Raw genomic sequence first — 25,567 nt, forward strand, 5'->3', positions numbered from 1 at the left:
ATCATTGGCGCCAATGTTAACCTGATAACATTAATTTCAAAATGTAAATAAACCAACAATTAAATTGAATTTTATTTATTTATTCACTTTTTATTATTATTTATACATAACTGCGTTCACATTAATGTTTACTTAAATAAGAACGTTTTTCACTTGTTCGTTGTTCATTGTCTTATATTTGCTCGTTGTGAAATACTTATGCTCTGCGCATAATATTTCCTGAAATATATTTTTACGTACTCTTTAGGGTAGTTTACATTATTGTATTTAATTATGTTTTACCTTAAAAAACTTAAACCCATACAAAAAATGCTTTAAGCTACTTAATGTTAATAACAAAACCCACCATTGTTTTTGTTCGTTTTTCATTGTGTTTTCTTTTTGTTTAGGCTTGCCCTACGTGTATTCGCGTGAATTATGTAGAAAAAACAATCACAGTCCATTGAAAATATATAAAATTAGTTGTGTTTGTATGTGATAAACTGCCCGTGTCGGCATCGAGAAAAGGTCTAGTACAGAGAGTTGCAAATAATGGACATCTAGAGCAACGGATTACTGAATTCGTGACACAAAATATTTACAACATTGCATTTAGGAGTACCTAAACCTTACGCTTTAAACTACGAAAGTGCGGAACTTAGCCTAAGGAAAAAACGAGTGCCGAGCGGAAAACTAAGGAAAGCTAAGGAAAGCTGCGAATGTGCTTAAATAATTTATGACATTTGGGCAGATACGAGGGGAAGTGAAACTCGGAAGCGGAAGTAAGAAGAAGACCCGAAGTGGGGGGTAAACTAACTAGGACGACAAGGACGACTAATCGTGTTCTAAAGTAGGCATCTAAAAGTAGCGTAATATCTGAAGATCCTAGCCGCGCTTGGACCGCAGCACGAGAAGCGTCAGCACCAGGAAGCCCACGATCCAGGACAGCGTGCTCACATAGCCGATGTACACATCCGACTCCAGTATCGCCCATCCACGTGTGAGGATGGAGCGCAGCGAAGAGGTGGCCAGCGTAAGTGGCAGGCACAGTGATATGTATCTGGTGGATAATAAAACCTTACTTTCCATTCACAACAAACTAATCCACACACGAACTCACCTCAGCACCACGGGCATGCCCTCAATCGGCCAGATCACTCCAGACAGCAGCAGGGTGGGATAGAAGGAGCCCAGCGCCAACTGGATGGCATTCCTCTCCAGCTCGCACACCGAGGAGATGAGGAAGCCGAAGCACATTCCACACATGCCCTGCAACAGGGTCAGCACGATCACCCAGAAGAGGTCGCCGTTGTTGGTGACTCCAAACACCACCAGCATGAAGATCAGCACCAGAGTCGTCTGTCCGCACATCACCACAAACTGGGTGATCACGTGCGAGAAGAGGATCTCGAAGGGCGAGACGCCAGCCACCCAGGAGCGATCCAACAAGCCCTGAAAGGAAGTAAGCAATGGTCATTATAATTGCTTCCTAAAAAAGATAGTTTTCCTCGACTTACCTCAGTGCGCTCAATGATCAGAGCCGATGACGTCAAAGCGACAGCCAAGAAGAATACAATGCTATTAAATAAAAGAAACAGGAAAAACAAAAACATTAATGACTCTCCCATTAAATGTATATCTATGAAACCTACGTCAAGATCACGCCAGGTGCCACGAAATCGGTGAACGATGGATTCATGGTGCCGTAGATGGGGTCCCTGAACTGAATGGGCACGTCGCCCAATTTTGGATTGCTGCCGCACTGGCCGAGAAGGCCCATGGCGAAGTCCCTGAAGGCCAGCTGGATGTCCCGATTGAGCATGACGCCGATCTGCTGGTTGGACATGTCCAGCCAGACCTTGACCTCGGAGGAGTCGATCGTTTCATCGTCGGAGTCACGTCCCAGATTGGCTCGGGCAATAAAGGCGTCCGTGAAGTTCTCGCTGATGTAGACCGCCCCCCAAGCTGTGCCCTTTCTCACCGCTTCTTTGGCATCGTCCAGGTCATCATAATATGTTTTAACCACGCTCGTATTCAAATGACTCAGATAACGACATCCCAGGTTCTTGAAGTGGCATCCGTCCTCCCAATAGCAGTTTTCCTGAGAGCACAAGTATTTGAATTTGGTTAGAGTGCAAGTGATTGGAATACTAAAATAGTTAAACTGGTCTTTAATTCAAGTTGCATTGTCATTAAGTTTATATTTAAGTGCTTTTTATTTTCTCATATAAAACGCTCTGCTTAAATGGCATCAAATGGTAATAAAATCCCTATATAACTTTATAACGATTTTATGGTTGTGAGGGTTTTAATAAACTTATATGTGTAAAATCTATAAATTTCTGTCGGAATTCAAACTAACAAACTCTTTAGTTTATGCCACCTTGAATACTGAGTAAAGTCTTTGAATGTGCGAATAATGTGTGTAAAATGTGTGTCTTACCCTTACCGTGTCGTTCATCTCTCCGTTGACTATGGCCAGGTTCAGGCCCTGAGGATCGCGTCCGATGGCCAGGCAGAAGAGGATCACCTGCATGACGGGCAGGGCGAAGATAAAGAGCATGACGCCCACGTTGCGCCACATGCGGAGCATGTTCTTGGTGAGCAGGGCGCGGATCTTGCCCTTAGAGGTGATCTTGCACAGGTTGGCATAGCAGTCCTGGCAACTCTCCTCGTCGTTGGGATTATTGTTGCGCCTGGACGGCGGCGGACTGTAGGGCTCCTGGTTGAGCTGTCCCAAACGATAGATGCAAAAGATTAACCCTAGCAATCACAAGGATATTCCAAAACGAACCGTGTAGATGGAGCCATTGCTGTCGTTGATGAGCACCTCCTTGCTCTGGTGGAAGTTGAGGCCCACCACGCCGCCCTCCTGACTGGAGCTCGGCTTGTCCATCTTGCTGCCAAAGGCCATGGCGTGCAACGAGATGTTGTTACTACTCCCGAAAAACCAGTTCAAAACCACAAACAGATGGAGGTGGAACACAGATTGCGAGCATGCGAGTGTGTCGGATGGAGGAGAGTCAAAGTGGAGAGTACAGAGTGTTGATTAGAGTGGTTGTCATCGGGTTAGCCACGTGGTGCATGCCAGTCTAGATCCTTACCTGAAGTTTACATGAGTCACATCGCCCTTTTGACTTTGGATGCGGGACAGCTTGAGGAACACCTCCTCCAGGCTGATGCACTTGTAGATGGAGAGCAGGACGCTGGGTGACTCCTCCGCCAGCAGATGACCCGACCGCATCAGACCGATCTGAAGATAATTAATTTAAATTAATTAATTATTTTATACTTAGCTACCCAATCTCTGAATCACTTACTGTATGCGCCTGTCGTGCCTCTTCAATATAATGTGTGGTAATAATGACCGTCTTCTGTCCCGCCTTGGTAATGTGCACAAGGTGATTCCAGATGCTCTGACGCAGCAGTGGATCCACGCCCACGGTGGGCTCATCCAGAATCAACAGCTCTGGATCGTGCATCAAGGCCACAGCGAAGCTCACACGACGCTGCTGACCACCACTGAGATTCTTGACCAGACGCTTCTCCGACGGCAGATCAAGGAAGTTGAGCAGGAACTGTAGACGCTCCAGGATCTCCTTGGTCTCCATGCCGAAGATCCAGCCAAAGTACATCATGGTCTCCTGGATGGAGAACTCTCCGTACAGTGCGATCTCCTGGGGCATATAGCCCACACGCTTTCCGGGAACACCTGATCCCCTAGTGCCGGGCTTGCCGCCCAGCACAAAGATCTCACCGGCGTCCATGTAACGACGACCCACGATGCAGGACAGCAGGGTGGTCTTGCCACATCCGGAGGCTCCCAGAAGTCCATAGCTGGGAAAAGAGAAAAAGAAAACAGATTAAAATGTGTTTATTAAGGATGGAATGTTAAAGTAATAAAATCCTAACACATACCATACTAAATCAAAACCGTCATTTTAAACACAAATTGTGAATACACTTATATTGCCTTTAAATCTTTTTTGAAAAATATTATTGGATAGCAGACGTTACTTATTAGCATTTATCGTTTTACTGAAAGGTCACATTTTTATACGTTTTTCGACCATTAAAAGGGGGTCACAAAAGGTCAAGACGCCAACCGTGACAAAGAGGCAAAGAGATTATATGAAAAGCAAGCAGAAAGAGGGAAAAACATTTAGCCAATTCAGCACGAAAACTGTCGCCACCGTAAACAAGCCTATATATGTAACTGGATAGATATATATGTACGTATATATACGATCGTGGCATGTCGGCGGCGATGTCAATGCTAATTTCAGCAGTTCAAGTTGAATTATTTCGAAATGTTCACCTTGAAATGTAAGAAATGCCAGCAGCTATCACAAAATGCGACTCCGCCCCATTTTTGTGTGTTTGGGGAGGGGTTAGTCCCCCATTATTATTATCACCATCATCATCATGATGAACTTGGTGGCTGTGATTATTGTGATTATCGCATTGTTAGTTTGTCGTCTGTTTTCGTTTGGTCTTCGGCCTTTTGACAAAAAAATATTGCAGCTCGTAGGTCGCACGTTTTGGCCTCTTATTGAATCTATTATTATAATTAGCGTGCTGAGCCATTTAACGAATTAAACGAGACAAAATCTGATAATATAGCCTCTGGGAATGGGAGTGTCTGTCTGGAAGTTGGCCAGCCTTTAATCGACTTCAATCGCTAATGCACTGACTTTGAGAGCCCAAAAGCAGTTCGTTGACTCGTTTCAAGCCGAAAAACAAAATATGACTAACTCGGCGACCTGACCTAGGTCAAAAAGCTGAACGAACCAGGCTGTTAACTGGGTCAAGACTGCTGCACAGACGGCGGAGAATAAAATAAAAAATCCGTTACGACACAGCATTAATTCGCTGAATTAATCACTCAGAATGCCGAAAACAAGAAATAAACAAACTTTAATAATACAGCTCGGGCCGTAACCAATGCCAAAGGCAGCGAAGAAAAAAAAAAATGAATATACGATTTTTTATTTTTATGGCCCCTAAATGTTTGCCAAAAGTTCGTGTGCCGCAATTAAGCACATGTGCCGCGACAAAGATGGCAATAGATCAGTTTGGGGGGTCTCTGAACAAACATCATTATCGTTTTGCAGCCATTTGCAATCCCTTCAGACGACAATCGATCAATATAGCCGGGCATATTGGTTTTGTTTCGAGAATAACGCAAATAAGCCCGGTGTCTGGCATACAAATAGATTTCGGGATTAATTGGCAAGACGTGTGGACTTAGTCGCGTCATTGACGTCAGTTGGGTAGCGGCTTAATTGGGATCACTCCACCAGGGGCATCTCTGCGATCCGAGTTCAGTTGAACTTTCCTAACGACCCTCGCTTAGCCGCTAGAATTATCATGCAAAAATGCCGTTTCAATTGCAAGATAGTCGAACGACTAAACCGGTTAGTCGCATATAATAGCCGCAATTAGACGCAAGCGTAACCAAGTGACCTCTGATGTAGACGAAATCGGATCGGAGATCGGTGCAAGTGCAATCAAATCTGCGACACAAGGAAATCGCTTAGCATTGCTGCTAATTTTAAATTCGAGTTCAGCCAGCATTAGGTGCTAATTACTTTCGCCGTTTCTATTTCATGAACTCGCTAAATTGAGCTGTCAACATTTCACTTTTATTGATGGATATCCCGCCCCGGAATCGCTCTCAACACTCTCACTCACATTGTTCCCTTGGGCACGGTCATGTTCAGGTTGTTCAGCACCTGGTTGGCGTTCTTCTTCTTTCCGTACGCCTTGAAGGCATGCCGCACGGATACGGCGGCCTGTGTGTTCCGGGGTCCATTGGCCGGAGCACCCCATGCCGCCACGGCATTGGGCTGTGTGCCACCATCGTTGTTTGTGGCCGCCATCGCGGAGTCTGTGGAGATGCTGCAACGATATGAGGAAATAAGAATTAGTTCAAGGTTTCAGGTTAAGCGTTTCAAAAAAGTATTATTATCATGGTACCTAGAGTAATTAAATCTTAATTGTTCAAATACCACATCTAGTATTATTTGTAGAGTTTATTGCTAGTCACTTCATACTATCAACATTTTTAAAATCATAGATTATCGTATGATTAAAGAGAACCCCAAAGCTGACTTAAACAAATCTCTAAAGTAAACAATGCAGCTTAACTCACATAAAATCAATGCATAAATCGTATGAGAATTTACATTTTAAATGTACGCTGTTATTGAACTTGAAAAGTACGGTGATTACTAAGATTACGTTTATTTAACTTTAGAGATCAATCGCGGAATTAGCAAACTGTTTATAAACTTTCTTATGAATTAATAAAAATTTTACAAAGTAAGATCTCAATATCCATTTCCATAAAAGTCGCTTAACTTTGTCATCAATTTTTCAAAACGCCTTACGTATCTTTTAGTTACTCTGGTTTTGTAAGACCTTACTGAGCTAATCCTTTTAAGTGCGAACATTAATGGGAATCATCAGTGTTAACCATACATTGTAGAGAGTTTCAACCATACAAAACTGGTTTCATTCGCAAGCTAGAATATTTAATAGTGTTATAATTGGCAGCTTCCTGCTGTCGCATATCAGATATATTCATTTGCATAACGTTTTGCATTTGAACCCGCTTTGAATGTGTGCTTTGGGCTTTGTGGGGTATGCCTCAATAGCTCGGCATCTCGGCACCGAAACTATGTCAGCGGCACACATTGCAAAAAAGCATAAAACAGAGCGAAACGGCAAAAAAAATACAATGGACAAGCTTGGCAACACTTTTCATTTCAATATTTATAGTTGGGCACTCGTCTCTTGAGCAACGCGCTTTTTGGCCACTTGGTCGGCCGAAAAGCTGGAGTCCAGCCGAAGTTAAAGTTAAAGTTAAGCTGAAGTCGTATTGAATGCACGAGGTGAGGTAAAGTCGTTGGCCAAGTCTGGTTTTGGACCAGCAATGGTTGATTGCCCAACAGCCATCCATCCACTACCAAGTTGGTCAGCCGTCGAGTAAATATGCAAGACAACTTTGCAGTTTGCAGTTTGCAGTTATCATTTGCATTTGCATTGGCAAAAAATTATGCAATTCCCATGCAGTTTTTGCACGCGTCGCAAACGTGTAAGCAGCCAAAAGATTCGACAATTTTGGGTCAAGGTTAGCTGCACTGTTAGTCGGGGAAAGAAAGTTCATAATTGCCTGCAATTAATCACATTCGCACCTTATAAACATATTTTGACTGCCAGCTATAAATTATTTTTTTTTCGGCTTTTCATATCATTAGCGCTGGCAAACGAGCAAGTCATACCAGAAAACGAGAAGCGAGACAAACAGACCCAAATATAAATAACACGCTGGAGGGGGAAACTAGTTCAAGGTCACTAGTTGAGCGCATTCGATTGACGATATTTTGCCTTTTTTCTGTTCCCACCGATGTCGCTTTCGAAAACGAAACGATTTGACCGTCCCGAGTTTTTGCTAATAGATTGCGTTACTTCTCGTTAAGATAAATATTCGATCGGTGGCAAATATTTGCATTTATTATATGGCACGAGATGGGTTGGGATTGGAATTGGGACTGTGTTGCCCAACGGTCGAGTGGCGAGCAAACATCCTCAAATAGCTCCGTTTGCAGGGAAAATTAAGTGGCTATATTATGCGGCCTATCAAATATTAGCATAATGCGCTGACAACATTTGGGGCTGGGCCGCACGAATTCTGAATATCAAACGCACTCAGAAATGCTGCCATGCTGCAATTTCATTCGACCGGTTGACGAAATGTGTTTCAAGTTCGTTGCCTGAGTCTTTCGATTTGCGTACGCGCACAGCGGTTGGCGCGGAGTTAGTCACAGCCCAAAAGCCAAGAGACAACAGCCAACACTCGCGGGTTGCGTAAATCGGTGCGTCTCTGTGTGCGCCAGTCAACAATGGACAAGGTCAGGCCAGGTAGTTTTTTATAATGACAACAAACCGACATTTTTTCCTCTTCTCCTCACTTTTGTGCTTGACATTTATGGCTTGAAGATTTTTACCCGCCGATGGTGGTGTTTGTTTGTGCTTGTGAATGCTTATTGATAATTTAATTAACTATTAGAGCGCTATTTATGCATGCAGCGATGTGCTCAGCACGGGTCCACCATCTTTTGTGACTCTTATCTGTTTGATTTCTTCGGAGACGCACCCAGCTGAATAATGAAGCGTGAGAATTGGTTAGGCTTTGTCAACATACCGAGTTTTGGGCGGAAAAAACACTTCGAAACAACGGACTCGTCATTTCCCTTAACCAGAAACCATTAATAATATTAACTGCACTACTCTGCCATAACTGACACATTTTCCTTTCCGCCCTTTGCTCACCGTGCTAAATGCGAACTTTAGAATGTGTAATTGTCGTGGCGAATAGTTTGAAATAAACGCGTGCTGCGAGAGGCAAAGAGCAGAGTGACTCCCACCGAGACGACAGTGAGGTCATCTAAAGATATAGACTAGGAAGTACACTGGGAGAAAAATCAAATTTGATGTATAAATTTTGATTGGACAGAAGCATGTACGAATTTTGACCCGTCCTTAAGTAAGTTGATTGTCATCAATATCTAAATGGGCTTCGTTTTTTTCAGTGCCACTTTACATAATAGCCTGAGAGGCTGCACTTCGTGCTGCGATTTCATTGATGATCGAGCCTCCTAATCGTCTATAATCATTGAAAGGGGAGGCATTATCGGGGCTCAAATTGTTCCTGGCTCCGATGAGCTGGAGTCTGTCACGCATCGATGCCAGCGAACGAATGCTGAATGCTAAACACGCCGATCCCCGGTGGATTCTTAGGACTCCAGACTTCAGGGGAATTCCAGGTCGGACCGGGTACTTATTATTGGCAGGCAAAACACTTCTTAGCCATTTCCATACAAGTCGCTGCCACACGCGGAAGATGGAAATGTCGTGTAATTGCCTTTTGCTGTACTCTTTTTGCGCGCGCATATGATTAAGAGCTTCTATTCTTGGGACAACGAGGAAGCCATTGAACTGACAGACTTGTCATTTGCCAAATAAATCAGCAAACCTCCATAATTTACAGACTGAAAATTTAAGCTGGGAGATACCCAGCCAGTGTTTCATCTTCACATGAATCGTTTGAGTTCGCAGAAGTGGATTTAAAACCAAAAGAAGACGAATTCGCAATGGCGGGGCATTATGCAATGAGCCTTTTGGTATTTGACATAATTACAAACTCGTTCGCCCCACTGAGAAATGCGGTCGCATTTTTGGGCCTAGCTGGCAAATATGCAAAAGCGATTAAAAAATCAGCAAAAGACACAAAAAATACAACAAATACATATGTATATGTGTTCACAAGTGGGAAAAAAGACAGGCAAAAGGGTGAAGAGCTGGAAAAGTCAAATCGCTGGATTATGCAATGTTGATGGCTCGACAAGTGTTGAAGTCGAGATCGGGCGTTGACAGCAGGAAACTGGTAGATAATGCCGATTCCCCAAATCCCAAGCCGATGACTGATGGCCGATTGACTTGCCACCAAGTGGGTCAACATCAGTGGGTCAAAATGGAGAAAGAAAAAAAAAACGAAAATAAACCGAAATGATTGCGTTTGTTTCGCACCTTGATTGCAATTTATAGTCGTAATCTCTGCACGTTTACCCACGAATTTACGAATTTACTTACGTTGATATCAGCATTTTATTTGTTTTTCGTTTGTTTTTTTTTTGTCGGCGATGGTGGGTGTTGTTTTGTTGGCTTTGTTTCGCCTATTGCTTGTTTTTATTTGCCTTTGTCTAAATGCTAGTTACTTTGTTAAGCGTTTACTTTTACTTCGCTGCCGGGCCAATCTTTTGCAATGCCCAAGTGGCTGAGAGGCTGTGCTTTTTATGTGTTTCAGGCACACATTGCTGAAATGTATAAATAATAGTCATGTTTGAGCGTAAATTTTTTGTTTGATTTATGCATTGGCTGGAGACCTGGAGTTTGCAGAGCTTGTATGTGTATCCATTTATTTTTCTTTGCCGGCTTGTGTTTCTTTCTGGGCTTTCAATATTGCGCATGCGTCACGTTGTATATTATTAGGTCAAGTCATTGATGCTGATGAATGAGAAGTCATCAATGATTTTACGCCATAAGTAGCTTAGAATTTGGGAGAAAAGCCTGCTTCTAGATCACTCGAAAAGTAACAACAACCGGTTGATCAAATTCCCCGTTTCAAACATGATACAATCAGCACCTTGCGGAGTTTACTTCTGTAGTTGTGATAATGGTATAATGCCATAATGCTGAGTCATTTCTGATGACTGCAGCGTTATACGGTCAACTTTTACACAACTGTGAATGTTTCTTGGACCAAAAGCGGCGATTCGATATGCGAACGGACCAAAAGCCGCTTAGTTCCGCGCCACAATAACAATTTAAGTAGTAATAACAATAATAATTGAGAGCCCGATAGCAATGTACGCATTTGACATTGGATCTCTGATGTATTCGGAGCCACTTGGAGATGTGTTAAGCACCGAAGTTTTAGCTTTCAGCTTTGAAAACAACAGGCAAGTTCTTAGCAATCATTTGCTATTCGCTGATGCCTAGTTTGCATGCCGAGTGCGTTGCCGTTTTTCTATTGCCAAGGTCAAAAGTAGCTGGCATGCAATGGTGTAGCTCCGTGAGTTTCCGGTGCAGCGGAAAGTTTTATCTAAGCGCTAACAAGTGCGTCATCACATGTGCTAAGTGAGAACCCGAAAAAGTGGGGGGCAAGCATCAGTTACGAGTTAGTCATCTGAAAAACCCATGGACTCGCAATGCATTTAAAAGTTTCTCAATCGGTTGGTGGCCAGTTGAGCATGAAAGCATACAGCCATTTAACCATTTAGCCGTTTAACCAGCTGCAGACAATGCTTGGATGAATTTATTCAACACTATTTAAATTTCAATGGGGCAATCTCGATGCAAGCGCTGAACGACTTTTCAGCAGCTGCAGACAGGAAAAACCATAATTAAAACTTAAGGCTTAATGGGCCTACGTGTGTGGGCTACAAAACGACATTAATTCGGCCTCGAAAATTTTAAGAATAACAAGCGAAGAAAAAAAATCTCCTCGATGTGCACTGCACTGAACACCCAACACTTTCGATCTCTAGTGGCCAGTTTTCATTTTCTTCGACTGGCTTTTCCGATGACATAATTTCAGGCACGTATGTCGGTGAGTTGGCTTTTCAGCAGAAGTGCAACAGTATGCGACACACTTTCGTGACTGCAACTTCTTCGACGGGCGGGCATTTGGCCATTTCTGCAAATGGCGAGCCAAACCAGTTAGCAACTGGTTCTGCAACAGGTCTTTAGACTTTTCTGCGCTCCGTGCCCAAAAATAAATAGTCGAGCACTCACCCTCACTCCCGCACTGACTAAAACCAAGGTGTTAGATAATCCAGATGGTAGTCTGTAAAGCCAACTTGAGTTGGACCTAATCAATTCGCTAGTGGCGTGTATCGATTGCCAGTAGTTGCTCTACTAAAACCAGTCTGAAGTCCGATTCCTGCGAAAACTCGAAAGAGAATGTCCGATTGCCTCAATTAATATTTAATTTTCTCAATTGTTGTGTATGTCTCACAGTTGCACAATCACATCCAGACTACTTGGAGTTCAGCAGGGGTCACGTGAACCCCGACAAATGTTGGGCTTGCCATGGAATATTTTTCCACCCCTTTTTGAATTTATAATGTCCACGAGTCGAAATTACAGATGTACCTTAAAGGTCTACAGCTGTAAGGCCAATTGAGAAATCAATATGACGAACTGTCGTACAGATTTAATCCCAAGCAGCTCGTTAAATATCTTACTTGACTTTATTGAGCAATTAGGGCCTGTTGATCGGTTATTAAGTGACCGGCGTCATGGGACACAGCACAGTATTAAGTCCAGTTTAAGAACAATTTGATTCTGATTTGTTATGCAGCTCAGTGCAATCATTGTAAGGGGAAGTATTAGTCGTTCGCTTAAAATCGGTTTGAGCAATGCAAATTGTTTGCAATTAGTCTAACAATCCCCATAATCATATCGGAACGGATCCGATTGCTAAGCGAATTTTCTCGAGTTCTGCCGGCTATTTATATAAGCTTTTATCTTAATAGCTCAGCGCCGCTGCCTTGGTATTAATTAAGTGTCGCAGCGTTTTACGGCTTAATAATGATGCCTATACCTCTGGATATCTAGACACAGTCTCAGTCAACTTCACACTGTTGCCGAGTGGAATGGATCGAAGGCACCTTGAACTCTGCTCGAGGCACAGCCGCGACGTGATAAACAGAGAATAAGAGGCCCCGAAAATGCTCACAGACCGAAAGAAAGAAAGACAGATACTGGAAAATAAAAAAAAACCCAAGTCGAATATACCAGTTCAAGTTTAAACTTTAAATGCTGCACAGCTCGGAAATGCACATGTGGAGAGAGAGGGGCTAAAACCTTGACAACTAATTTCAGGGCCTTCGCCGAAGGTCTTTGGGTGCACAAAATACGACGATGAATGCAGTTTATTGTAAGATATAATTGTTATTATTATGACGCTTTGCAACTTGTGCAATGAAAATGCAAAAAGTCACAGAACTTAATTGCGCTGAACTTTGCTCGAATTGCAATTTGCAATGTCCAGTAAAAAAGTGGCTAGCTGCTATCTGTTTGTAGTTGACCTCTTCCCATTTTGGTGGTGGGCGTCACCTAAAGCCGCTAATTCGTTTATTTGGTCAGACGGGACGGATCAGCTGGAATGCGCTGATCTCAGGCATATACTGAGAATCAAAGGGCTTTTAGCTAAATACTTATGGCAGTCGTAGGTCAGAAACGTGTTTTTTACTGCCCGTGGAAAGTGCTTGAAGTCCGGCACTAGAATCAGAAAAATTCCACTGCAACAAAAAGCCAGGCAGGTTATTGTTACTGGGGCTTCTGCACTCTGCCATATAGCCGATCAATAAAAGCAACATTACGCAAAGTGCTCTGGCGATAATATTCATGTACAATAGCTGCATGAATGACACATCGGGGCGATGTGAAATGCAGTTAATGACCGAAATTATGACCACATTTTCCACAATTTTTTTATGCAATTCACATTCATTACAGGCAAAATGTGTAGCAACATCGCGATGGAGTTGCCGTCGACGGATTGGTAATATCAGACTGGGCATATTCTAACAACGTTTTGGGAAGGGATACGATGACCACCACTCCGCCCATTATTTGTATGCCAAGCGCGGAGCACACGCGTTGAAACATTTTGAGGGGAGAAGGAAACGCGGGCGGAGACATCCACTTTGTTATTGATGATGTGGATCTCGATGATGATGATTATGATGATGGTGGAAGTTCGCAAACAAAGTAATTGACGACAAAGCAGCCATTCGCAGCGGCCATTTGTTGTTGCAAAGAATAAGCTGTTGTTCGCTTAAATATCATACTGAATGCCTTTTGGGCGATTTCCTGAAACGTGTGTCGGTGTCTGTACTGTGGCACTGTTGGCCATTCAAGCTCGGCAAATTCCAAAAAAGTCCCATTTTGTTTGATGAGCAAATTTACACTTACAATGCGCGTTCTAGTTGGCCTGGGAGCAAATTTGTTTGCACACAATTTCAGTCGTTTCGCTGGTTTCGTTTTATAATCCACTTCTCGCCAAACGAAAGACTTAGGACACGAACGCGATCGCTTGGGATCTCAATAGCCGATGGGGATGGGATCTGTCGACGTTCCACGGGGGTTCACACTTAAAACGACGAGCGGACCGAGGAGCGTATAACCGGAGCACTTGCGTTGCGCTGAAAGGTTCGGCTAAGACTGACTTTGAGTCGCTGGCCAAAAGGCGAACTGAGCCGAGCTGAGTTGACTTAAGCTGATGCTGAGACGCTGACGCTGCGTCGACGTCGGCGCTGCTGGCTTTGCACTTTACACTTTGTCAATGGTAGCGACAGAGATGGAGGCAGCGCAAGAGCAAGTGCGAGAGAGAGAGGGAGCGAGCGAGCGGTAGGCGAGCGGACTGCGATTGCACTTTTGCACGTGCGTTTCAAGCGCGACTTTAAACGCGTCTAGTTGTTGGACCTGCGAGTGACTGACTGTCTAAGTGCCTGAGTCTCGACTGAAAAGCTAAAGCTTAAGCGATAGCAAACCGCAAAACACCTGCGCCTCAAAACCACTCGAAAAGCCACTCACTTTTGAGCGGTTTGGTGGCAAGTTTGCGGCGAATGAGCTCGTCGCGTCCAGCAAAACAAGTGAACGAGTGGCAAGTTTGTTGGCTTCGCTCCTGGCGGCGGTTCACCTTCTCTGAAAAAGGGCCCCGGTTTTTGGGTTTTTTTACGTCGTTGTTGTGACGTTACATGTACATACATACCACTTATGCAATCCACGAACGACCTTGGCTATCTTCTTCTTCGGCCAGAATTGCAAAAGCCCAATGGGCCGCTCACCCATTCACTGCGCTTCTCTTATTTTTTTTTAGATCATTTAATGGCTTCATTTGACCGTAATTGCAATCGCAATCCCATTAAAATTCCCAAGTCTTTTTTAATTAGGGCTGCTACTGCTTTTCTTTGCACAAGTAACTAACAATCCAACTGGAGCAAAGTTCACCGCTAATAGATCAAATGGGCCATGGAGAGATAGACATTTTTGCAGCTGCTCAAGGCGAAATTAAATGCCTTAATTACTATAATTGCTATGCCAAAGAATGCTTTTGGTGGCTGAGTGATGGACAGACAGGCAGCCCAGCCGCAAAATCAATAAACATGTCTATATTAAAATTTTGTTGTTTGTCTATTGCACAATTTCAATGTCATCCAAGAAGAAAAAAAAAAAAAATCGAAAAAATTAACAACCCGGCGTTAAGGGCGTGACTAAGGGCGTTTGACGTGTGTTAGGGAAAAACGAAGCCACAAGAAAGAAACAAGAAAATATCCAAACAGACTAAACTGTCCACTTTTGCGCAATGCTGACATTGAAAATGCACAGCCAACTTGGCGATGTGGGTGTTTCTGGCCAAAAGAGTGCCATCGAATCGGGTGTTGTAACAAATCGCGTTCGAATATCTTAAGCAGGTGGTCAATGGTCAATGGACAGCAGTACAATAGCAAGTTGGGTTTCAATTTTTTGGGAGCTTTAAATTTTTTCTTTTGCTATTAAACGGCAATTAACTGGCAAGGTCGCCTGCTACACATTAAAATATCTGCCCGTCATGCATTCCTGGGATCTAAAACAGTAACTTATCAAGCTAACAAATCGCTATTTAATAGGCCTGTGTGATTTTTTCCTTACAGATTACTCATTCGCCAGGTGGAACGAGCAGTCGGATTTAATGAATCGCATAAAACCGATTTCGCGGCTGACTGATGGGCCTGTAAACATCCTCGTAGTCGCTGCAATGGATATTACTGTAGTGTACATAACAAGCAATTCAGACTTGTTTCTGGGGATATCAAGAAATAAATAAACGAAGTGCGTCGCTGTCGCACTTGACATCGTTTTTGGAACATACGACGCGCAACGTGCTAATGAGCCCTGAAAACTCTGTTCCTCAGCCCTCATTCATCATTAAATTGGGATATGTGGCAATAGTTTTATAACGGTTATGATTCACTCTGCTCATCCACATCTTCTTTCCATTTCCAGGTAATTTACGATAAGTAAAAAGCCAGGTCATGGTATACTAACTTGTGCAGTGGTAGCCGTGTGAAGCCTTCAATATTTTGGCTCTTACAAGTTGCAAATTTCGTAACCGTTGTCTTAGTTTCAACTAATGGATAACGCCCACACAAGTATAACAAAGCCAACACGGTTTGCCATCAAGACGAAATCCAAAACTAAGCTTGCAATTTTCTAACTTGGCTTTTTGTCTTTCTTTGTCTTTTGGAAGTTTCTTTTTTCGGCCAGTCATGCTGTGCAAGCAACAACAACACCTTGGACAAGTTTGTTGACTTCGGCTTGGAAAAACGAGAACAACAACAAATGGTAACTGCGAAAATAGCAATAAAGTTATTAAAGAAATTGGTTGACAAACGTTTTTGGGTTTTGCCATTGCATCAATACTACACTCGACAGCTTCACTTACAATTTCGCTCTTTTGTCTTGCGATGTGCACATTTCAAATCCACATTTATAGCCCTCCATTCCCAGTCTTAGTCCCCATTCATTTCAGTTTAGTGTCTTCTTTCCCTCCATTTTTCGGTTTATCTCTCTGTTTTTACGCTGCTGTGAAAATGGGCACAAGGTCGTCGGTTTTGAGAGGAGGAAGTTTGCTGGGAAGCTGGCGGAGCAAAGGGGCCAAATTCCAGACGGACTGCAGAAGCTTCAGCCTGGCTTTAAATTAATTGCATCCAGCCACGAGACGACGGTGGCGGCAAACTAAAGTCCATAAAACGGATTGCACTTAACGATAAAATTTCCCTTTCGCTCGAAACTCGTTTTTCTTCGCTCACTCAGACTGTGTCCTAATCCCCTGTGAATCACAGGAGATTTAATACAAGAAAGAGGCATCTAAAAATACTGTTGAAGAAGAGACCTTAGCGCTAAAATTAAAAGTAACTCTTTGAGCGAGTAATTGAATTGTATCTTCCTGTTCCTGTTCAACTAAAGACAACAATTGACCTCAAGTAAATTGAAACTTTATATGCCATCAGATCAATTAAGTTTCATTAACCTTTATAAGGTCGTTGTATTTAAATCTTTCCAAGATATTCAAGATTTTTCTCCAATTTTGCTCACTGCAGCTCAAAGCAATGGAGTGAAAAGCTCGAGCTGCCGCCAAGCTTTTCAGCACTCAAAGTAGTTTCTTTCGCGGCTTGCCAAATATTATGCAATTTGTACAACTCTGAGCTAAGGCTCGACTAGTTTGGCATATTTTCGAGTGGACACATGCAAAAGAGCTGCTAATGTAACAGATAAATTAATTACAATTAGGGATTGTAGCTGGTTCATAAACAAAGATCTACGAAATGGCAAACGCAAACGGCCCATTGGTTTTGCTGTAATTACTTGGTTCACTTCGAATCACAGAGTAGAAGCTGAATAGTATAGTGAATCTGGCTTGACTCGTCTTCAGCTGGAATAATTTGTGAAGATTTTGGCCAAAGCTATCAAAAAAAGAAAACATAATACACGCCCCAAATGTGTCAAGGTCTTTTGTAAACCAGCAAATTAGCAAAAGAAACAAGCCACATAAAATTAAATCAAATGGAAACCGAAAGCTGGTCGAGCGATTTGGGACTGAGCTCTATTTTTCGGATATACATATATCTATAATTATCGGGGGGAAAACTTTTTTGGCACACAATGCAAGGCATTTGAGTCAGATTTTTGCCAAGTTGATTGGTCGCGTTGTGCAACTTTTTGTCTGTTTGACCACATTTTGTGGCAATTAGCAGACTGGCCAAATTGTTGTTAATAATATGAGCAAATACGCTGAAATAGTTGCTCTAAGACAATGCATATGGCTTCTTGCAGTGAAAGTACCTTCAATATATTTACAAAATTTCACAAAAAAAAAAACCGACCATAACAACGTCATTGTTTCGTGGAAAAGACCGTCGCACAAAAGGCCTAAGAACAGCCGACAATTTATGCGACAGTCTTTATTCAGGACAATTATATTAAGCCTACGTGATATGGATGGTTGACATTAAAATTTAGCTCACACTTTTTAATTCCAAACTGTGTTCTTCAGTTTATCAAAAGGTGGTAGGTTACTCAGAAATGCTGAAGCCAGTGACACTTGCACATCACGGAAATAAACCTTCAATTGTTAAAGTTCTTATGACACGCGTGTGCTCTTTTTTTCAGATTTCTTTTTTTTTTTATTAAGATGAGTGGTGATTTCCTTTAAGATCTGTGGCCTTACAGGCCAAACGACTGTCTCCACAATGAGTGGGATAGAAATTAAGCATAATCTACCTTAATGGCTAAAAAACAAAGTTCCACATAGCTTGTAGACGGTCTGTCTGAAAATGTACGTATAGAACATGGCTTAAATAGTTACTAATGTTCTACAAAAGATAGTTTCAAATAGATTTGCTCTACGACCTTTGAAGCCTATTACTGGAGATCAACGAGTCTGTACATTCTCAGAGCCAGTAGCTATAATCGTGTGACTGAGCAATCAAATGGTTATTGAGCTTACGTTTTTTGTCTCGGCTAATGTCATTTATTAGACAACGCTGACGACTTTAAATTGCTTTGAAGCTTTTACTTTGAGCTTGAGTTTTATATCATTTTGCTACGCCAATTCAATGAAAAGCTTAAGTAAAAGCGGGCTTTGCCGAGCTAAGCCAAGTTCAAAATAAAACGATAAAAACGTGGTAGCTATACGATTCATCAAAGCTCATATCAAAGCTTTTTACACTATGCAACACATTTCGGGTTTTAGGTTTAAAAACTCAAGACACATATTTGCTAAGTATATACAACTTAATATGGATTTTACGTTATTCATTAAGGATCCTAAATTTCGTGTAAGCAATAAATTTCCTTTAAGCCTTCTTAAGTTAGCGATAAAAAATAATTTTAATTGCGCCATAAAATAACTGCGCAGATTAGCAGATAGCTATCATTTATTGCATATGGTTTTCGGAATTCCAATTGTACAGTCAGCCATTAGAATTTTAATTTGAACGCGTGCTTAAACTGTTTTAAACGGCTTCGTCTGTGTGAGGGCGTGCTTGGGTTGCAAATCATCACCCATAATCGTTCATAACAACAATTAACGACACGCCAGGAGCGATAGGTATAAGTAAGACATGTTGACAGACAAAAAAGGCAGACAGAAATCGGAGTAATTTCCCAATACTTCGATGCCACTCACATCTGAACTAGTTCATGCGGAAGTGACGTAGCTGATTGTAAGGTGGATGTTGTATAATGAAGGCCAGCACAAGAGAAACACCGTTAAAGGCAACAAACAAACTCATTTCGACCATCGATACGGCGGTTATAGACCCGACCTAAAGCCGCATTCGAATGCTAATGATATGATTATGTTTGAAATATATTGTGGTACATGGGTGTTGGCATAAAAAGGGGTGCTAGTATACAAAGTGCAAATTAATTTACAGATATTATCAAAGGAAAGTTCTTCGTAGAGCACTTATAAGTTCATATTATAAATTTGTACCCTAAATTGATATACTTCTGTTGCTACGCCCTTGCTTGGGATCGCATGTGCTGCCAATATTATGTCATTCAAAAAGCGAACCAAAGAAGAAAACCAGCATAAATGAATGACCAATTTTATTTGCATAAAGCCGATACTTTCGCAGCGAAACACACCTCCCTTGTACCTGAAGTTGCGTGGAATTATGGTAAAATAATTTTTCACACATTGTGCGAAATCGACCGATTGCCGGATGTGTCACAATCCACTCAGCTGCAAAAATCTCCCGGCTGACGCTGATTGCGGCGATGATGGACGTTAATTTGTACGAAAACTCATTTGTTTGCCATTATTTGTGCGGATTTGTGAGGGAAATTATTGAAATTTGCAATTAGTTATATTAAATGCTAAGTGCTGAAAGCCAGCCAGCCGTTGCCGAGCGAGGCTAAGCAGTCTCTTTACTAGAAACCATCGCCCTATAGCTAAAGCGACCCTGGGTTCTATTTTTAAGCCTTCAGCTTGGCGTTCAGTAGCTCATCGCAGAGTGTGCCATAAGTTGCTACGAATTTGTTACCTTACTACGTATTTATATAATTGCGAATTTCACTCGTCACTTTGCAAAGTGGCTGAAGTTGCTAAAGTTGCTTAGCTGAATAAATGTGAATAAATGCAATTAAAGCCCAACGCTTAATAAGCATGACGTGGAATTTGCGCAGACTATTACGAATTGCAAAATTGGGAATTTGCCAGGCGGCGACAAGCTGGGCTCACGGATTCCTGACTTCGACTCCGACTCCGATAATGATCAGCTCCCCAGTGAGTTGTCTATATTTTCATTTCACCCAGCCAGCCATTATGCCAGCCTTGTGCAATGCACCCAACTCCAGATGTCGAGGGTGGCTATCGAGGTGTCATTCACGTTTGGATCTCAAATAAATACTTCACAGCTCGCCCAGTAATGAATGTGATTATATGCGGTTTCTTTCACTCGGCTTATTTGAATATTCATTGATCGGCGAATCGAACTGATAAATATGTTTTTCGATCTGGCGTTCCAAAAATAAATGACATAAAACACGTGCCCGACTGTTATACAATGTCTAAGTTTAAGCTTTTGCTTTGCAATAAATAACAAATCTATTTGATTGAAACGAAAACACTTTGTTCTTGACCATAAAGCAAACAACAATTTGTTGTTATTGCTTGGGGTAAAATCGAATGACTTCGGCAACGAACTTCAGATGATGATCGGCAGATGGTTCAGTTCCGTTTCGAAGACGGCACTCGACTTAACGACTAGTTTATGGACCATTAAGGGAACTGTTAAGCCAGCTGTAATGGCTGTGACTCACATGGCACTGGGGTCCGACCAGCTGAAATGCCGCTTTATCCTTTCGAGGTCCATGACGGGCTGCTGTGTCTGCTGCTGGCTCAAGGTTGCCTCTTTCTTCGGCGCCATTTTGCCGTTTCCGAAAGGGATGCACTGGTCACTGGGCACTGGGCAATGTGGTTCAATGGATGATGCGAATAGCAGTTGCACAACTGGTTTGCCTGCCGCAGCTGCCAGTAAATAGTCTTGTTTATTTCGATTTGTTTCTGCACACACACCGATCGGTTTTATCACACTGAAATTCGCGTGCGCCTCCGCACAAAACAAAAGACTTAGGCAGCGAACTAAGACTTCATATTAGGCGCGAGTGAGCGAGCGTTTTTTTTTTTTTTTTTGCTTTGTCTTGTAACAGCTGTTTTCTGGTTTTCAAACTCACAACGTGGATTCGAACGACAATCGCAAGGGCGAGGCGACAACAGCGAACTTTAAAAAAAGAGCGCAGGTAAAACACGTAATTTGATTTATAACTAACGCTTCTTTCTTATAAGGTACACGTAATAAAAGAGCGCAAAGTGATATCGTTTTCTTTCGCTATATGGCTGTAGCTATTGCTTCGCTGCCGATTTCTACTGCTGCTGCCAAACGCGACGAAGTCGTGAACGAAACTGAAACCCCAAGACGCGCGCATCAGGCGCAAGAGCTGCCGAAATGCGACAAAAGCTGCAAAACGAGAGAGTTGCCGAGAGTTTTATTTAAAAAAAAAAAAAAAAAGAGACTTGAGATCGTGGGTCAGAGAGAGAGGGAGAGAGATTGTATTTTATACGATGTTGATATAGTTTTTTCACATGGCTAAACATGCATGGCTTTAGTCATGCACATGAGGCAGTGAAATATCAAAAATCGAACACACCGAGCCAACGAACTTAATGGGGGAATGTAAATTTGTTAAATTATTGCAAAGGTAATGAGTTAAAATCGCTGTGCAGATAGTTAAATAAATAACATATTTTCGTGATTTAAAGACTTTATTTTGTTTAAGCTTAATTGAAGAGTGCAAACTTTAAATTATATAATTAAATATTTTCCAGAGTAGCAAAGCTATTTGTATTAGCCACCCATACTTCCTCCTTGCAACAATAGATAGTAGAAAATGAGCTTAATTATAGCCGTTAGAAAATCACATTTTCGACTAGCTTCGGCTACACCCAGTGTGCTTCATTTAACCATTTTTCACGGCATTTGTTGGGCCTTAATTAAGACATTACACGATACCGTTAACAGTCCCCCAAAGCGCCTTATGGGTCCTAAATACGAACCTCTTACTGTCGCGTTACGCGCCACTATAAATTATGAACTACACAGAAGAGTGTTGAACTTTAAAGCGATTATCAAGCGGTGGTCGTTTACCCATCAACGGAATGGTATCTTTATGGCAGTAAAATAGCAAGATGTGTACTACATAAACGAAACTTAATTAGTAGCGCTAATAAAAAGCGAAGCTAAAGTCATTCGGTGAAAACTTCTCTGCATAAAACTTGTATAATTCACACATTTCACGTCAACGTGACAGAGATCAAATTAGAAAACCGCATATTTTTCGACATCTTCATTTAAAATACAGAGGGAATTTCACGCTGCATTATTCAGGCATTAAAACCAATCAAATGCATCAAAACAAAGTCAAAACAAAGCAATTTTCCTCGATCAGAGGTCAGTTTTCAAGTTTCCGGCTCAAGCGAAGGGGCCAGTGAAAGCGGTGGTAAGTGTTGCGCAAATTGCAGCAGAAACTAAATAGCCGGGTCTTAAAATAAAACCTTATCTAAATATTTATGCTGTTTTCAATAGACCGAATTGGTATGCAAATGGCGGGCATACTGTCGTCGCATTTCCCAAAATGCAAATGGGCTGCTCTCTTGGCCACAAAAAGTGCTCTTTCACTCGCCGGAAAAATCGAAGGATGGGTTACCTCATCGGCGGGTGTCGTTAAATTGCAACAATTACGATGGCGGCGAGTTGTCGGTGTAAATGAAAATCAATGAAGCGGCTGACAAACGAAAAAAACGAATCGAGACATCTACGAATGTTTGTCCAAAGAAATGAATGCTAAAAGTGGCGCATGAAAAGAAAGTTTAAAGCACACTTTGTTTGCCGCCTGCTCTTTGATATCATTTCGTTGGCGGTCTTGTATACGAATTTTTTGTGTGCCGCGTGTCTTTGAATGGGTAAAACTGCATTTGATAATTACGCGAGTACCTCGGGCTCGGGTGATTCAATAAAGGCGTTGACCACTGACTACATCGGCTAGCCTTTCCCGTCGATGCCGGGTAAATAACCAAAATTACAAAACCACTCTACCACCACCAACTGCGCCAAAGAATTTGTGTCACAAGTTGCACAATGCCCACAGCGCCGACACCAGACTACCGCCGTACACACGGCGTATGAGCAACGAGTTGGTTATGGCCATAGCGAACAAATACCGCAACCGCCAAAGAAGTAAAACTGCAATTTGCAAACATTACATAAGCCCCAACTCGCCGACTGGGCAGCCGACCGGCTTGGCAGAGTCGCCTTGACGGAAGTCGGGAAAACACAGTTCCAGCAGGAAAATCGGTTTTCCAAGTGCATGAAATTAGATGAAAAATGTTGCCACGGACGGGTAAAGTGCGTATAAATTTCAAACATGGTCAACGTCCACCAGCGAAGTATGTAGAGTAAGCCAATAAGTAAATTGGCCAAAAGCAACCACTGTTAAACTGTGGTAGTTGGATGTATGCGTCGGAAGTGAAATTCCGTCCAAACGACACCATAGTTTATGGCCACTTAAATGTTCATTTAATGCACTTATTTGTAAACAATCCCAAATGACTTAAGGTGTAAATGAGGTGCTAGGAAATAATAGTTAAATTGAATAATACTTTATAGCAGATGTTATTATTATATTACCAATACTTGAAAAGTCTGAGCCACTGAATTTTAGGAGCATGGCAACATTATGCCAGATAACATTTAACAATGAACTATCTTTCCATTTAGTTTTTGGATAATCGTTTTAAATTATATTTTTATATATTTATAAGTAAAGTTAGGTTTGTTATTTCCTAGTCTCAGTCAACGGAATTTCCCATATTTCTAACTTATAAAAAATTCCCCTTTTTAAATTTCGCGCATATGTGCATATATTTATCTCGCTTTCCGTTTGTTGCGTATTCAGTCGCTCTTATTCCTATCTCGTTCGTAAATGTACTTCTGATAATAGATGGCGCCAGTGGATGATGCCTGGCGCCCACTATTGAGTATTCGAAACTGCACATGTGCGACATCTAGGCGGAAAATTACCAAACTACAAAGCGTACCTAATATATTATAGCATAACAAAGGGTGGTGAAAATTCCGACATTCTTCACGGTTTGTTGCAGGTCACAATTAATACTAGACTGATAAGCGTTTGCAATAAAACTCATCTTCGCTTGGGGAAAACGCAATTATGTTTCCAAAATACCTTATATTTTTTACAATATACATTTTAAAGTACGGAACAATAATAGAACAAATGATGAAAGTAGCTTGACGAATTCAGCAAACACCAGTTAAGTGTGGAACGTTATTTGTAATGAAAGGGTACGGCTCGCAGCAGACAGTACGTCCAGGAAGCGTGGTAGTAAATTGAAGACCCGGATGACAGGGTATCACTTCACAGATGGCATTTATTGCATTGTCAGTGGGGCTTATTCTGTCGTTGTAGGTCAACATCACCCATTTATCTCCGGAGAGATGGCTTACTATCTTGTACATCCACTCTGGCACGGGTATTTTGTTATTATCCAACAGGTAAATTGGTATCATGTTGTTACTTCTATTATGTTTTAGTCTGTGCACTCCCAGTGCCCCAATGCAAACCTTAAGGACATCGTATGTACGCGTTATTCGTATGTTATTGATGATGGTCTGATCATGCATTCCCCTAACCATATTGTTCACCCAGGTCTCAACGGTCTTCCATTTGCCGCGATTGACTCCTCCATACTGAGGGATGGCATTTAAATACCTAAAGGTTGTCTCCTTAAGTGATTTTGATATAAAAGCAGAAGCCGGTGTCATGTGGCCACGATCAAATTTACACTGCGGCTGTGCTGCACCCAGGTTAGTGAGCAAGCAAGCTTGAGTTGCTTTTCCTTCGTATGCATTATCAAATCCACCACTTAATTGATCTGACTCCCAAGGGGGATGAGGACGTGGAGCGGCTAAAAAAAACAGGTTTACTACTGGATTTACACAATATTTCCCACTTACTGTTTACGTAGCGATAAGCCATGTAGATAGAATGTTGGAACGCCAAGCTCTTGTGATCAAAACAGTTGCGATACAGTTCCAAGAGCCTTCCATTGAAGATAAACCCTACGGCGTACATTTTGCGTGGAACATTTTGAGAGGAACAAGAAGTATCTGATACCACTACCACGGCAGGTTGTGGTGGTGCACATGATGCTGAGCTTAGCGCTGGGCTGAAAGCACTGTCAGATTTACACTCGAATACGGCTGAAATTTGTCCTCCATTGCATAGCAGATGCACCGAATGACCGATTTCCACAATATCACTGCGCTGAATATCATAGACTCCGTTATGGTAGCTTAGATACACATTATTGCCTTGCAAATGAGCCAAATCGATAAGACATCTAGCTTGAACACTTCCTACAACTTAAGAAGGGTTGCACCTCTGATAATAATACAACGTTTGAAATTTCTACTCACAGAAAAACAGGCTCAGACTAGTCAACAAATACTTTAGATCCGGCATCTTTACAGCTTTACGTTGCATTAAGAACTAAGAATTCTAAAAAGCTTTGAGCGGTGGCTACTAAAAGTAATTCTTATCAGCATCTGCCATTATTCTTATCTGTCTCTCTTGGGAAAGTTTCAATACTTCTCATCAGCCCAGCTATAAGCGATAGCACTTGGTTTGATTCTTGAGCAATCATGAGACAGCGCTCATTAACAACCGATTAACCAGTCAATCAACTTTGAGCTAACAACATTTTTAACACATCTATTTATATTTATGCACTGTATGGATTATCTGCAAAGCAGTACTGAAGATAGAACAAAAATTGCCTTAACGAGAAACTTCTGAATGATAAGATAAGAAGCTGTATTATAATCAA

The 25,567-nt window shown here is 41.9% G+C and overlaps 2 protein-coding genes and 1 long non-coding RNA gene across 10 annotated transcripts; 1 reads left to right on the plus strand and 2 right to left on the minus strand.

Moving 5' to 3' along the window:
- Positions 1-64: 64 nt before the first annotated feature.
- On the minus strand, positions 65-21,031 carry LOC6538150 (ABC transporter G family member 20). 8 transcript variants are annotated; one of them, XM_015193191.3, is made up of 11 exons: positions 13,528-14,038; positions 9,637-9,860; positions 5,674-5,880; positions 3,300-3,816; positions 3,084-3,232; positions 2,774-2,915; positions 2,423-2,710; positions 1,632-2,080; positions 1,497-1,557; positions 1,100-1,431; positions 65-1,039 (listed from the first exon to the last, which is right to left on the minus strand). In XM_015193191.3, the coding sequence occupies exons 2-11, from the start codon at positions 9,648-9,650 to the stop codon at positions 865-867; spliced, it is 2,334 nt and encodes a 777-aa protein (XP_015048677.1). In that variant the 5' UTR covers positions 9,651-9,860; positions 13,528-14,038; the 3' UTR covers positions 65-864. The 8 variants fall into 8 exon arrangements, with proteins under 8 accessions (XP_015048677.1, XP_015048683.1, XP_015048678.1 ...); XM_015193197.3 differs by having other exon boundaries at positions 2,429-2,710; positions 2,774-2,879; positions 13,528-14,037; XM_015193192.3 differs by having other exon boundaries at positions 2,429-2,710; positions 13,528-14,037.
- LOC120321739 lies at positions 14,143-20,229 on the plus strand. Its single transcript, XR_005561453.1, has 2 exons — positions 14,143-15,600; positions 15,845-20,229. It is a non-coding gene; the product is annotated as an uncharacterized LOC120321739 (long non-coding RNA).
- A 2,836-nt stretch (positions 21,032-23,867) lies between the features above and the next one.
- On the minus strand, positions 23,868-25,315 carry LOC6538151. The gene is made up of 3 exons (XM_002098649.3): positions 25,158-25,315; positions 24,696-25,103; positions 23,868-24,646 (listed from the first exon to the last, which is right to left on the minus strand). The coding sequence occupies exons 1-3, from the start codon at positions 25,222-25,224 to the stop codon at positions 23,979-23,981; spliced, it is 1,143 nt and encodes a 380-aa protein (XP_002098685.2). The 5' UTR covers positions 25,225-25,315; the 3' UTR covers positions 23,868-23,978.
- Positions 25,316-25,567: the final 252 nt, after the last annotated feature.

Source organism: Drosophila yakuba, chromosome 3R (assembly GCF_016746365.2).
Source record: "Drosophila yakuba strain Tai18E2 chromosome 3R, Prin_Dyak_Tai18E2_2.1, whole genome shotgun sequence".
Lineage (NCBI taxonomy): Eukaryota > Metazoa > Arthropoda > Insecta > Diptera > Drosophilidae > Drosophila > Drosophila yakuba.

Coding starts and splice junctions, on each gene's coding strand:
- LOC6538151 (XM_002098649.3), bottom strand. CDS start 25,224: ATGCAACGTAAAGCTGTAAAGATGCCGGATCTAAAGTATTTGTTGACT. Junction 25,104..25,157: donor TAGTCTGAGCCTGTTTTTCT/GTGAGTAGAAAT, acceptor ACCCTTCTTAAG/TTGTAGGAAGTGTTCAAGCT. Junction 24,647..24,695: donor GGCTTATCGCTACGTAAACA/GTAAGTGGGAAA, acceptor TGTTTTTTTTAG/CCGCTCCACGTCCTCATCCC.
- LOC6538150 (XM_002098648.4), bottom strand. CDS start 20,531: ATGGCGCCGAAGAAAGAGGCAACCTTGAGCCAGCAGCAGACACAGCAG. Junction 3,233..3,299: donor AGGCACGACAGGCGCATACA/GTAAGTGATTCA, acceptor AATTATCTTCAG/ATCGGTCTGATGCGGTCGGG. Junction 1,432..1,496: donor TGATCATTGAGCGCACTGAG/GTAAGTCGAGGA, acceptor ACTTCCTTTCAG/GGCTTGTTGGATCGCTCCTG.